We start from the raw sequence: 13,718 nt of genomic DNA, 5'->3' as shown, positions 1-13,718 counted from the left end.
AATGGGACCAATAATTTCTTTGGCTGTTCTTTTGCAGTCCAGTGTTTGCAACCAAACAGCCATGAGGCTTTTATTGACTCTGTGATACTTTAAAGAAAAAAAAAGTTTTCTCAACTGTCTGGCAGAAGCCTCTTGGAAGCACAGATGAGTCAGACCTGAGAGTCTCCCTTCTGGCTGAGATTCCATTCTTATCTGCTCTCTTGTGTTAATTATTCTTGAGAACTGCACTTAATGATTATTCTCACAGAGAATTATATATTTAAGAGAAAGAATGAAGTAGGTGAACAGAAAAGAAAATTTTTTTTCTTTGGGGCCTTCAGACTGGTGTTTATAGTTCTGATACTGGTCTTAGGTACTTAATCCCTTTTGAGATCATGCAGCAGAGGGCATTGGAAAGCACAGATAATGGTGGCAAGTGGTTTCCTTTAGCGCACTCTGCCAGTTCTACTGGTTGTCTCCCAGGCTGTTTTTAAAGTATCTTTAAAAAAAATAACAGTTTCAATGGTTATTAAGCAGATGGCTTTTCAGAGGACCTACAAATGATTGCAGTATCTTATTGCAGATAAATAGAAATCTCCAGACAGCTTGGCCTTTTCAAAGCATGAGAAATATTGTACTTTACTAAAATTGCAGAGCCTTGCAAAAGAGATACAATTACAATAAAAATAACTGCAGACATTGTTTTCAGAGCTTAGCTGTCAAAAGAACAAGATTGACTCCAAAAGTGGAAAACAATTGGGGCGCATGTCTGGTTCTCAAAAATTATGCCTGCCATTCTGTGTCCTTGATATGATAGCTTGATATGTAAGGAAAATAGACTTATTCAAGCAATTGACTTGCAATATTTGCATTTAGGTATATTAATTGCAAGAAGAAGGAAGCATCATTTGCTTTTACTTTGAACGGGTTTGAGAATTTCACTTGCTTTTAACTTTTTTTTTCCTATTCTTTTGCTTTCTGTATTCTTAGTTTTGGAGTTCAGACTTCTTTCAGAGAGGCTGAAGAATGTATGGGGGAGGATGCTAGAGAGATGTTTCCAGGAAGACCTTTGGCTCATGTTCAGATGCACCAAGCCTATATTCAGCATTATATATATTTATATATATGTGGTAGTTGCAGTCACAGCATTGTTTATATACAAATATGAAAGAAATGCAGTGGTCTAGAATGTAGTAGCTTGAATTCCCAGACTGAGCTCAGAGGATGGCACGTTAACACTGCTAATAGGCTAATAGAGTAGAAAGTTTGTTGGATTTGCGTTCCAGAAGATGCCTTCACAAGTTTCCTAATATTCCTTTATTTATAGTCTATAAGTACCTGGGAGACTCACCGTATCTTACAAAATGTGCATGCTTGCAGAGGACTAGCATTTCTGAAACAGCTTTGAATTTTCTCCCTCCTTTTTTTGATAGTTATGCTCTCCTTTCATAGTAATAGTCATCAAGGATATTGCTTGAGCTGTTTGGGTTTTTTTTAAGAGTTTAGGATCCTAGCTGTCTTTATACCTATAAATTCTTTTAGTACGTGTAGGTGTTTTAGGTACTATTTGCAGTTGTATAGTTTTGGTTGTGTGTTTCTTTTTCCGTTCCCCTTAACCTCACCAAAGAATTTCATGCTGTAATACAGGCCACCCTTACCTAGCTTGTGTGTGGTTATACACACACTGTACATACAAAGGTGGTCATTTAAGGTTGACTACATCCTTGTTCTAAATTGAATAATTCTGTGCCATCACATACCTGAGAAACATGGCCTTCAGTAGGGGGAAACTCTGTCATGATCTCTGTCTAGTTTTTTAGTTACCTTCAATAATAGCAGTTTAACCACTGGCAATGTTGTGCACAGGGGAACATACACAATGTATATATATATTATATATATAAAATACACTCAACTTCAATTTCTTAAATTTTGTATTTAAGGTGTTCACCTGAACAACAACTGCAGGAAAGTATGTGATGTGTGAACAGGGGAGCTGAATGTTATTTTTGATTTGTTTTTTAAAATATGGTTTTGATTGCTATAATTAAAAAATCTTATGGTTTGTTACGGCTCCCTGATTAGCACTGGCAGAAAATCTACAGCAAATATTAATTAGGTATTTTTAAATTCTGAGCACCTCTTATTCAATACAAAAGTAAAAAGTTTGCTTTTGTGCAATTTAGAAAACATGCATTAAGTTGATTATGGTCAGATTATTAGTGACGATGTGTATGTTCACAAATACTGTGAAAATTGTGCTGAGGCCATGGTTTTGCTTTCTGCCAGGCAGCACAAGACTGAAACAAGTGATGGCAGTATTTTTAATAGAGCTCTTCAGACCTGCCAGTGTTCTTTCAGCCCATAAGTAAGGTTGGGATATAGCACATCTGCATCAGGCTCCTTGCAGTAGTGCTGAATGTCTTTATGTTGGGACTAGAAATACTGGATGAGACGGGCAAGTCATTGTAGCCCTGCTTCGGAGCCTGCATCCACGTTCTAGCTAATCTTTTTAGCTTGCAAAAAAAAAGAACATCTGGGTTTTTTAAAGCTATAAAATGCATAATTTGTAGTATAGTTTCTGTAATGGCATCCTTTAATTTCTGTAGCATGCCGGTCCAAAATCTTTTGTTTGCTGCTTCTCTGGGGAGGAGTTCTTTTTTCACCCTTTGTTCCTCATAAGCGAGCATTCAGCATCTGCACTGGGAAAAGAAGCAGACGTGTAGAATGGTGGCGTAGTGGAAAAGTAAGAATATATAATTAAAGAGGAAAAACTTGGAAGATTGCGTTGTGGACTGCAGCCATGGCATACAGCTCTGCCAGAGGGCAAATCATAGGAGCCTGATTTTGAAAGTAGTGGCATGTGAATACGGAGAAGTAATGTATCCTCATGCTTTAGGTGTGACTGACTAGGATGTATGCTGATGTTTGGTACCTGGGCTATAAACTTCCTTGGTGCAAAGGTTCAAGAGCCTAAAATGTGGGAGGGATGCTTTGGAGCAAGCGCTGCTGTGAAGTGCTGCCTCTTGCTTGTGAACAGAGCACACAGCTAGTTAGGGCTTAACCTGTCTCTGTACCATTGAGCTGCTGTACTGACCACTAGAAATGTTCATTATGGTTATCTTGTCAGGCAATAAAAATATTATAAGGGTTCAACTGTATCCATAATTAATAACTATATTGAGAATTAACCATATTTATTATACAGAATTATTAACATGTATATGTACTATTAATAACTACCCATATTTAAGCTGATGAGGTTGATCACTTTAGAAGCTTCTCAGCTTGAGAACTGGAAAGGGTTCCTATTTTTAATTGGCTATTGGAGGCACAAGGGTGGTTCAGGTAGATTTGCTACAGTGCTACCAGTAATTTGTGTCCCCCCGCTCCTGCAGGCTGATGGGCTGTGTTTTGCCCCACACTTCACAGAAAAGCTGGAGAGAGGTAACAGAGCTCACCACAGGCTTTTCCTAAAGCAACGTGTTTCCCAAGGAGGGGAGCTCTTCCAAGTGCTGCAGTTGTACATTGTCATGTTGGTTAGTTCAATGATTATGTTTTTATTGTTGCTGATTTAATACTGTAATTGAGCAAGTATTGATGTTGATTGTGCTGAACCAAACAGTGAAGTGAGATGGACCTGATGGTGCCTGTGGGCTTTAAGTGATCTTTCTCCTACACTGCTGCTCTGCAAAGGCAATACCCAAGAAGTTGTGTGCCTCAGTAGTCTTTTTGAGTTAGTTCAGTTCATATGCTAATGAGCACTAGACTGCTCTTGGCGTTATGTTTTAATATTTGCTCTCTACTAGTATTCTCAATTAAATTTTCTTTCTGCCTGGTTAAAGCAGATCGAGGATCTTTATCTTTCTTTACCCTTTTTAGTGTTAGTATGAAATTACTACAAAGAACTCTTCACATTAAAAGTTATTGCTCACTCTTTAAACTCCCATATTGGAAATGGGACAGAATGAGGAGTTCTGTTCATCCTTTTTCTGTGGTGTCCAAGTGAACAGTCAGGTGATGCTTCCTGCAGCCTTAATGACTGAGGCAGAGTTGATCACATTCCCAAGGATGCAGGCATATAAAGATGGTCCTGTATGGAAAGGCCTCTGCTTTCCAGGGACAGTTGGAGTGAAAAACATCCTGAAAGGAGGACTTAATTACATGCCCCAAAAATGTTTTCCAAAAGGTATGTCTCAGATCTTCAGATCTCTTCCTTCTATATGACTGATTCAGACTGGCTACTTTTTTTGGAGCCTTTGGAAAACCTGGCACATGTCTGCAGAATCCTCTGCTCAGATCCAAAGTCTTTCACACCCGAGGCTTTCTTGATTTTTTTTTTTTTTTTTTTTTAATAGCACTGTTTTAGGTGGAACCAGTAGGCTTTGTCTTTTCATCTTTTCTAGACTCAGTGTAGTTCTGAGTACAAGAAGAAAAAAAATCTCACCCTGAGAGGCCTCTTTTTCCCCTAAATTTGGAGCTGATCTATGTGGAAAGATAATACCCTAACTTTTCTCACGATAGTGATACTTAGTTTTTTTAGGGTATTAAAAGTCTTTTGAAGATCAACACTTAATTTTACCTGTTGTGAATTGCTTTAAAAAGTTTCAGATTTTTTTTTCTCAATTCATCTGTAAAGTTAACTGCAAAGTACTAAGAGAAATGCCAGCCTCTACTAGTATATGAGGGCTTCCTTCTGTCCCAGGCAGGGATTGTGGGATATCCTGCTCCACAGTTCAAAACCCTTCATATTTCATCATATCTGGGAGGAAGAAGGCTGATTCCTGTTTGCATATCCATACATGCATGAAACTGCCCTTAATACAATGTGTACTTTCCAAATGTACTGCTCTTTATGTCATTGAGGTGTACAGCATGAAGGAACGGCTTCTCTAACAGTGCAGTGTGCTATTTAGCAGAGAGCGTGTGGAATGTTCTGTGGTGGTGGGATAGTGTCAGAACAGAAAGCAATTGGTATTGATACAAATGTTGCAGAGGGATCATGAGAAGAAAGCTGGAGCTGGGTTAGTTAATTCCATACTGTCTTTTCAAACTACCATGCCATTAGAAATGTTAAAATCTGTTGGTAAGCCTGTCACTTTGGCATTTTAAAGTATGATATTTGTTCGGGAACAGGCTGCACATTCATGAGCTTTTGTTTAAAGCAAATAGAAGTTTGTTAGTGTTTGTGCTTACAAAACCTGCTGGGAATGTTTCTGCCCATACAGACATCAGAGGAAGCTGTGAAACAACAAGTAAAACATTTAATACTGTACACAGCAAATTACTTTAGCACCAAGTGCTGCTGCCTGACCTCTGTGTCCACAGCATCTGTTCCCCAAGCACTGCTTTTTCAGTTGACCAGCTGCCCAGAAATAGAGGTCGGTGAGAAATGGGAGCAAATGTTTTAAAATATTACTACTACTACTAATATCCAGTGAATGAGAGTTTAATTTTTTTAAAAAATAAGCAAACTCCCTTCTTTTCTGCCCCGGGGTGCAGCTGATGAAATAATGGGTGCTACAAGACTAGGGGACCTGGTGCTTTAAGGAATGGAACCTGATAGATAGTACAGCTCTGGTTTAGTGTTCACATAAAATTGAACTGTCTGCCACCACAAGCCAGATTTGTTGGCAGCTCCCATGTTTCTGACATATCATGTTGTCAGAGTAGGCAGTCTTGGGGACTCTCCAGTTTAACATGAGGTGCCTTAGGCAGTGGTCAAAAGCCAGGAATTTAACAGTAGAACCACTAATCTTACACTTTTTTCTGGCCAATGTGTTAGTTGTGCAAACAGCAAAGAATTAAAAGGGATTTGGTTCCTGAAGGATCAGATATCACAATTAAGAGGCTTCCATCTACTACTTTGGTGACCCTGCTTTATACAGGTCTTGGTTTGGGACCAACACATTGTGAATTGGGCTCAAGCTCTGTCATGCCACTGGAAATTTTGAGGGAGTGCAAGGAAGCTCAGGGACCTGAAGTGCATGAGTTGGGCAGTTCTTATGTTGAAACACACTCCTGCTGTAAGGTAGCTCCTCTTTCACTTGTTGTGCTGGGTAATCCAGCCTGTCAAAAGTACAGGGTCATATGGCTTCATTTTCCTCTACTCATTTCTCTGTATGATGTGGTCAGCTGTGTTTGGCTGAAACTGAACACAAATCTCATTAAGTTCTTTAGAATCTGATAGGGGAGAGTGGCAAGAAGTACCTTAGGGCTGGCTTGTAGCTTGGTCTCTGGAATCTGTTTATTCCTGTTAATGGCTCTTTTGGGGAATTTTATATTTTGTAGAAACTGTAAAGAAAAAAATGGGGAGTTGTAGTTGCAGACAGTTTACAAGAATGCTTTGGGACTATCTAGTGTCTAGCGAAAATATTTCAAGTACATTGATTCCAGATATCCCTTAGGAACCCCATTTTTTTCCTCTAAGGAGAAGGTTGGGAAGAACTACAATTACAGGACAGATAAGATATCTGTATTAGTACACCTTGTCCCAGTGGAGTGCCAGATTGATCAAGATCTGAAAACATAAAATGAATTTATTGATTAGCACTTTATATTCTATCTTCCATTTAGTGAGGATGATAGAAGGGAGAGATTATTTATTAGCTGCATTTTTAAAGAAACGTGACAACAAGCTTCAGATCAGCTTCAGCAAATTTTCCACCAAAACTGAAATCAGTATATGCATAGTTCTCAAATGCTTGCAACACTTCCTTGTCGCATCTATACGTGTTCACCAGTATGTTGAAGGGGACTGAGAATGGATGTGAGAGTCAGTTACCATTATCAAAACTAACAAGATATCCTAAAAGATAAGTGGGCTGCTTAGAAATAGATGAGAATATGAATCCATTCACTCTCATGACCCCCAGCTGAGGTTAGATCTACCTGTGCAGCTTTCAGTATCTGAGGCGAAAGAAGGGTTTGAGCAATTAAATTGATTTTGTAAGTTTTGTGAACCTTGTCATATGTATGACCTGGAGATTGTTAGAAGCATTAAAGCAAAACATCTTGAGGAAATGATGTGTAGATTTGTTGGTTTAAAGAAGACTGAAAGATGACCTGGAACAAGCTTGAAGGGAATTTTTTGGCTGAAGATAAATTTTCTGACAGTGCAGTTGTCCTGTGTGTCTAACAAAGGAAAAAAGAGAGAGAAAGAAAAAACCTTTGCCTTAATGTCAGGAGTGGGTTTTTTTTCTAATTCTTAGCTATGAAAATCACTTCGAAAAAATAAAGGAATGAATTTTTGTATCATGAAAACAAAATAAGATGCTAGGTAGTTCAATCTGACTGTGAAGACTTGGGGCTTTTTGTTGCCTTTTTTTTCTTTTAAAAGGTTTAGTTTGTATAAAGCTTATACTGTGTTCAGCTCTGTAGCCCCAACATAAGACAGACATGGACCTATTGGAGAGGGTCCAGAGGAGGGCCAAGAAGATGCCCAGAGGGCTGGAGCACCTCTCCTATGAAGACAGGCTGAGAGAGTTGGGGTTGTTCAGCTTGGAGATGAGAAGGCTCCGGGGAGACCTTACAGCAGCCTGCCAGTGCCTGAAGGCGTGTACAGGAAAGCTGGAGAGGGACTTTTTACAAGGGCATGTAGTGACAGGACAAGGGGCAACGGCTTTAAAGTGAGAGAGGGAGGTCAAGATTAGGTATTAGGAAGGGATTCTTTGCTGTGAGGGTGGAAAGACACCGGAGCAGGCTTCCCAGAGGAGTTGTGGGTGCCCCATCCCTGGAAGTGTAAGGGTCAATCAAGGTCAGGTTGGATGAGGCTTTGAGCAACCTGGTCTGGTGGAAGGTGTCCCTGCCCATGGCAGGGGGGTTGGAACTAGGTCATCTTTAAGGTCTCCCTTCCAACCCAAACCATTCTACGATTCTTACTTTTTTGGTTTTCTGCTCATCAATAAACATTCCCTGTTTGAAGGTGTATATGGTAGAAATTTACTGTTTTATCTTGATCTGCTGGCATGGAATAAGCACTGCTGCTTTCCCTTTCTTGAGAACTAGACATAATCTTTCAAAAGAACTTGAAGATGTAGCTAATGGAAAGCCATGCTATTAGAAAACTTCTAAGAATGACATTTGTTTTGAAGGTAAAAAGTTTGAGTGTTTTCTGCATGCCACTTAATTTTCAATAATGCTGTGATCCAGCACTGTGGCAGTCAGTGCCCTTTGTGTTATTGGACAAATGTGAAATAATAGTGGAGAAAAGTCACAGTCTACATGATAAATTGCAGATTTGTTGTCGTGATAGGTGTTCCTTCTTTTAGTGCTAGACAGGTATGTTATTGGTTGTTCAGTACTATGCATATTTTCTTACCTCTTTTCCAAGGAGTCTTAGTTAAAAAAATGTTACTAAAAAGGTAATTAGGAAGTTGAGAACGAAGCAAGGAGGCAAAACACATCATGCCACTATGCAAATACAGTTATTTGAGCTATCTTGTCTCTTGACTGAAGACTTAATGGGTAGCAGTGGAGGAAAATAGCTCTACATCTATAATACGTGATTTAATTGAAGTTATGAAAGGTACTGGTCTGTGCTGATGTATTCCAGTACACTTACTATAAGAAATAATCTGCTTGACTGAAAGCTGCAGATTGTAATTTGGAAAGCATGGATAGAACAACGTGCTGTTGCTAAGCTACCAGACTTTTTATGACCTGCTTTTTATTTACTTCACAAAACTAGAGCAAATGAGACTATACTTCAAGAATCTGTATTTTAAAACCTACTGTGGAATTCCAAAATCTGGTAATCTTCCCTGAAAATAAGTTTGCTGTCTTTTTATGGTAGTATCTTAAGTTTGGATATGATGTGCCTTCTTGATGCTTCCTCTGATGCTTTCTATTCAATTGTGAACAGGAAGATCTGTATGTAAAAGAAGCTATTCTTTTGATGTGATTGTTACCATTGCATCCTCTGCTGGTTTTTAACAAACCCGACTTGAATAAGCCTTGGGAGAAAACAGTAGTTTTCTGGTTTAAATTGTTGTCTTACTGGTTAAGTGTTAAGAAACTGAATGACTTGGAATGTTTTTTTCTTTCTGAAGGACAGAGAAAAAAGAGTAAATTTTCTTGGCTTTCTTTAAAGTTACATTTTTCTAAGAAAAAGTAATATCAGCCCAGCTTTTGTGAAGAGGTAGAGAAGCTAAAAGGACAGAGAAAGCTCATGTAACCCCTGTAGGTTATGTTATTGTTGTCTCTAACACACAAACAGAGGCTGTGAATATCAAATATATTTGCCTTTTTCAGTTCCATGACTTGCAACAATAATACAGTTTTATTTTAAGGGATAACATTACCATTTGTTTTTTCTCCTGGCAGCCTCCAAAGGTAAAATGCTTGACGAGAATCTGGCATCCGAACATTACAGAGACGGGAGAAATCTGCCTAAGGTAGCAACAGCATTCTGTTGTGTGTGGTTTGTTTTTTTTTTAACCTTGGAGATTTATGTCTGATAAAACACTGTATGTAATTTTCATGCCAGTATTTTTTTTTTAAACAGATTCTGCAAATCAGTGGCATGTGACCCTTAGGAACTTAGAAATCTACTGAAAATACTGTTCTTGCTATGTTTAAAAGAGACCATGTAGAGCCTGGCTTTTTAGGTTCAGACTAAACATTTTGTTCTACTTAAGGTAAAAATGTAAACTCCAACCTAAACAAAGCTTAGTTTGTTTTTCTTTCTCTCCATAACTGAATAGTTCTCAGGCCCTGAGAGGGCTTAAAACTTTCCTTGTTTAATGTCTGAATGTCTTAAGCACTTGAAACCCATTTATATTTCAAAAAGGAAGGGAAAAAGTGTTCCTTAAACTTTTGACAGTAACTATTCTATATTAGCCATTTGTTTATTTTAACATCAAATATCCACTATAAGACACATGTGCCAGTTAAAATAGAGTTGGGGGAGTGTAAGTCAATATAGGAATCCCAAAAGCTTTACTTTGGTAAAGTGTGAGGCTTATGTTTCTGTGTGGTTTTCCTTTATAGTAAATGTTTCCTCTTCAAAATCAGTTTCTGAAAGTTTGTAATATCAGTGTTTTTTCATGAGTACCTGATGGTGAAACTGGTCAGAAATGAAACATAAACAGAAGTGAGAAGCATGACTGTCATTTTTCAAGTTAATGAGATGTAAAAGAAAAAGCAGATAAAGCAATGAATAAAAATGAGATAGACAGCTCTTCTGAAAATCCAAAATGTTTGCCACTCTGAGTAGCAAATCAGCGCTGAAAAACCACAAATTTTTCATCTAGATTTAAAAATGTTTTAGTGCTGTGTTCAAGGTCCTGGTGAAAATGAAGTTTTCACAGGGCTATCTGTCACTCTTCATAGACTGGTCAGGCTCATCAGCTGATAGCAACTAATGAGCTGTTATCAGTGCTTTTAGCCACAGTGGTCTGCTAACATCAAAGGGCAGCAGAAGCCAGCCTGAGGAAGCTCTGGTATGTTCCTGGTGCTTGATAGTGCCAGACTGGAGCAGGATTACAGGCAGCGAGGGCTGGTGTCCATAGACTTTACCTCACTTGGGAACTGGAGGATTTAAATGCACTAGAAAAATACACTAATTCCTCTCAGACTACCTAAAAACCTGGTTGTCCACAGTTATTTGGAGCTGTAGGCTGGTGATACAGGAAGGTTGTTTTGGCAGATACGTATTGCTAGTTTTATCAAATTTGCCAGACCTATAGTGTTTCTCTGTGCCTTCTAGGACTGTTTTATTTTACACAGCTGGACTTGTCACTTGACAGTAGGGAGACTGATTTGAGGATCATGTTTTCACAGTTTAAATCCTACCAGAGTCCATGTGGCTTAGTGGAGAAAGCTTAGATGCTTTGAGTCAAATAGTGCAAGTAAATGAATGTATAAATGAGCTCTTTGGAACCCGTGAAATAAAAATACTGAACACCAAACGATAGCTAAAATTTTAAACTCTGACTGTAGTGCAGCATCTGCTGAGGTTAAGTAAAACCTCACGTTTCTGAGGATATTTCACTATTTCTTGTCTTTAAATGGTTTTAATTATGAAAGATTAACCTAGTGTTGGAACATAATTCTAATGAAGTACTTTTTTCAGCATCTGCATTGAAGCATCACCTTTATTTGATTGTCAGATACTTTAACATCTCAAACCTTTGAGATGTCGTACTGTTTAGATGGAAAAAACTAAAATAACTTGGATTGCTTTATGCCTGCTATAATGGAAAATGCACTATATATAGTACTTGCAATCAACTTATACAAGAGTCTTTACGTTAAAATAGCTTCAGTTATTTTTAAAAGCAGAATAAAATTCCTTATCGGAGTTTTTCCCAACTGTCTCTTACTAAATGTACCTCATACTGTGGTGTGTGTTTATTTGATAATCATCCCTGAATTAAAATAAAACAAATGATTAAACTTGTGGTCAAGTGTAATAGTTTTTGGCAGGAAAAGTGTAGTTTTTCTGTGCTTTATGGATTGCAGTTACTCTGGACCATATTAATAATGAACTATATTAATTGGTTCTGGACCGTACTTGTAGATATTACCTCTGCTGCACATGCAGATAGAAAAATATCAAGATACCTAGAAAAGATATGCTTGCTTATCACATTGTCCTGGTTTTGACTGGGATGATTTTCTTCTTAGTAGCTAGTACAGTGCTGTGTTTTGGCTCTGAAGTGAGAACAATGTTGATAGCTCACTGATGTTTTTAGTTGTTGCTGGGTAATGTTTATACTGAATCAATGACTTTTCCAGTTTCTTGGGCCTTGCCAGCAAGAAGGCTGGAGTGGCACAAGAAATTGGGAAGGGACACAGCCAGGTGAGCTGACCCGAACCAGCCAAAGAGGTATTCCATACCATGAGAGGTATTCCATACCATGGGACGTCATGCTTAGTATATAAACTTGGGGGGGTTAGCTGGAGCCTGAGGCTTGTTGCTTGGGGACTGGCTGGGCATCAGTTAGCAATGATGCGATGTTAAAGGCTGCTGAATGGAGAAACTTCTGAAGACTGATTAATTGTATCAATTGCATTGTATAGCCAAATGTTGCAACTTCCCCAGTTAGAAAAGCTGATTAAGTTGATAGCTTGTTTCTGTTCTCCAGTGCTGTTCCCAGTCTCCTCAGCTGTGGAAGCAAAAAAGCTCTTTAGAAGGACTTTCTACACCAGTTGCTCCACTCCTCGTATCTATAGCATGACCTTCAGAATCAGTTGCACTGGCAGTGTTGGGTTGAGCAGGGAGGAGAGCAAAGGAGGAACCCCTATAATGTATCCCTGCCAGCAGAGGGTTTCTGAAGTGGGTTCTGAAGTTGGCTATGAAGACAGGCTGAGAGAGTTGGAGTTGTTCAGCTTGGAGATGAGAAGGCTCCGGGGAGACCTTACAGCAGCCTGCCAGTGCCTGAAGGCGTGTACAGGAAAGCTGGAGAGGGACTTTTTACAAGGGCATGTAGTGACAGGACAAGGGGCAACGGCTTTAAAGTGAGAGAGGGAGGTCAAGATTAGGTATTAGGAAGGGATTCTTTGCTGTGAGGGTGGAAAGACACCGGAGCAGGCTTCCCAGAGGAGTTGTGGGTGCCCCATCCCTGGAAGTGTAAGGGTCAATCAAGGTCAGGTTGGATGAGGCTTTGAGCAACCTGGTCTGGTGGAAGGTGTCCCTGCCCATGGCAGGGGGGTTGGAACTAGGTCATCTTTAAGGTCTCCCTTCCAACCCAAACCATTCTACGATTCTTTCTTTTTTGGTTTTCTGCTCATCAATAAACATTCCCTGTTTGAAGGTGTATATGGTAGAAATTTACTGTTTTATCTTGATCTGCTGGCATGGAATAAGCACTACTACTTTCTCTTCCTTAAGAACTACAGTTTTTTTGTGTCAAACTTGCCTTGAATGGTAGTTTCTGTTGGCAAAAGGAAGGCAAAACTTTTATTGGAACTGACATATTACATTGATAAATGTGTTCACCTAAGAGCTTTACATTAAGGCAGGCTTTCTCCAGGACTGATCTCCCCATTACAGTAACTTTTATTCACTCTAAGCTGTAAATCGTGTCAGCTGGAGCTTCAGAAAATTTTGAAGTTGCTTTTGTAGTGTCTCTTGAAGCAGTGGGTGAGGAAAAACTGCTGGTTGTGCCATTTGAGAACCTCCTAGTAGCCCAGCCCAGCTCCTCTATGGCAGCAGGACCCGTGGATGACAGGTCTTTGATCAGAAGCTATATGCAAATGCTTGTTCATCCACTAAACTGGTTCATGATGTTTTGTGTGTTTCTACTCATTTAGGTGTGTGTTCTCCTGTGTGTATGATGCTCTGAGAACAGATCACCATTCAGACCCCCAGACTCTCTGGTTGTTCTATCTAGGTCATCCCCACTGAGAGCACGAGATGTGGTTTCACTAGATATCCTGTGCTGGGAAGAGGTTTTGATTAGGGGCCTAATGATCATTCCCAGTCTGTAGGAAGAACAAGGATGCTGCTCTAAAAATGAATTATATCAGCAAATGAGAAATATTAGACAAAGGTACACTTAATCTGTCTTCATTTCCTTTCCACCAGAGTTTTATGAGAGGTATGAGTGGCTCTTCTCAAGTCCTGGCTGCTGGTGTCCACAGCTGGAGATGTGCCAAGAGAGCTCTGAGGCTTTGGGAAGCTGGAAGGGTGATAATGAGGTTCAGCTGATGTGTTCAGGCACTTTGAGCTTTATCAGTGCATATTTTTGTGCTTTTATTGTGTGTTACCTTACTCCTCACTTCTAAGCTCACAG

The 13,718-nt window shown here is 39.3% G+C and overlaps 1 protein-coding gene across 13 annotated transcripts in view; it reads left to right on the top strand.

Annotated features, from left to right (window-relative positions):
• Window positions 1-13,718, top strand: part of UBE2F (ubiquitin conjugating enzyme E2 F (putative)) — a 90,600-nt gene that overhangs the window by 28,876 nt on the left and 48,006 nt on the right. For all 13 annotated transcript variants that reach the window (XR_003558757.2, XM_027800801.2, XM_055718158.1 and 10 more), the window contains one exon: window positions 9,304-9,374. Coding sequence is in view for 12 of the 13 variants with exons in the window: in XM_027800801.2 (XP_027656602.1) it covers window positions 9,304-9,374 (71 nt within the window). In the remaining variant the exon portion in view is untranslated. The remainder of the gene's footprint in view (window positions 1-9,303; window positions 9,375-13,718) is intronic.

Source organism: Falco cherrug, chromosome 8, assembly GCF_023634085.1.
Source record: "Falco cherrug isolate bFalChe1 chromosome 8, bFalChe1.pri, whole genome shotgun sequence".
Taxonomy (NCBI): Eukaryota; Metazoa; Chordata; class Aves; order Falconiformes; family Falconidae; genus Falco; species Falco cherrug.
Note: the sequence above shows the minus strand (reverse complement) of the source record. Positions and strands in the feature narration are given on the sequence as shown.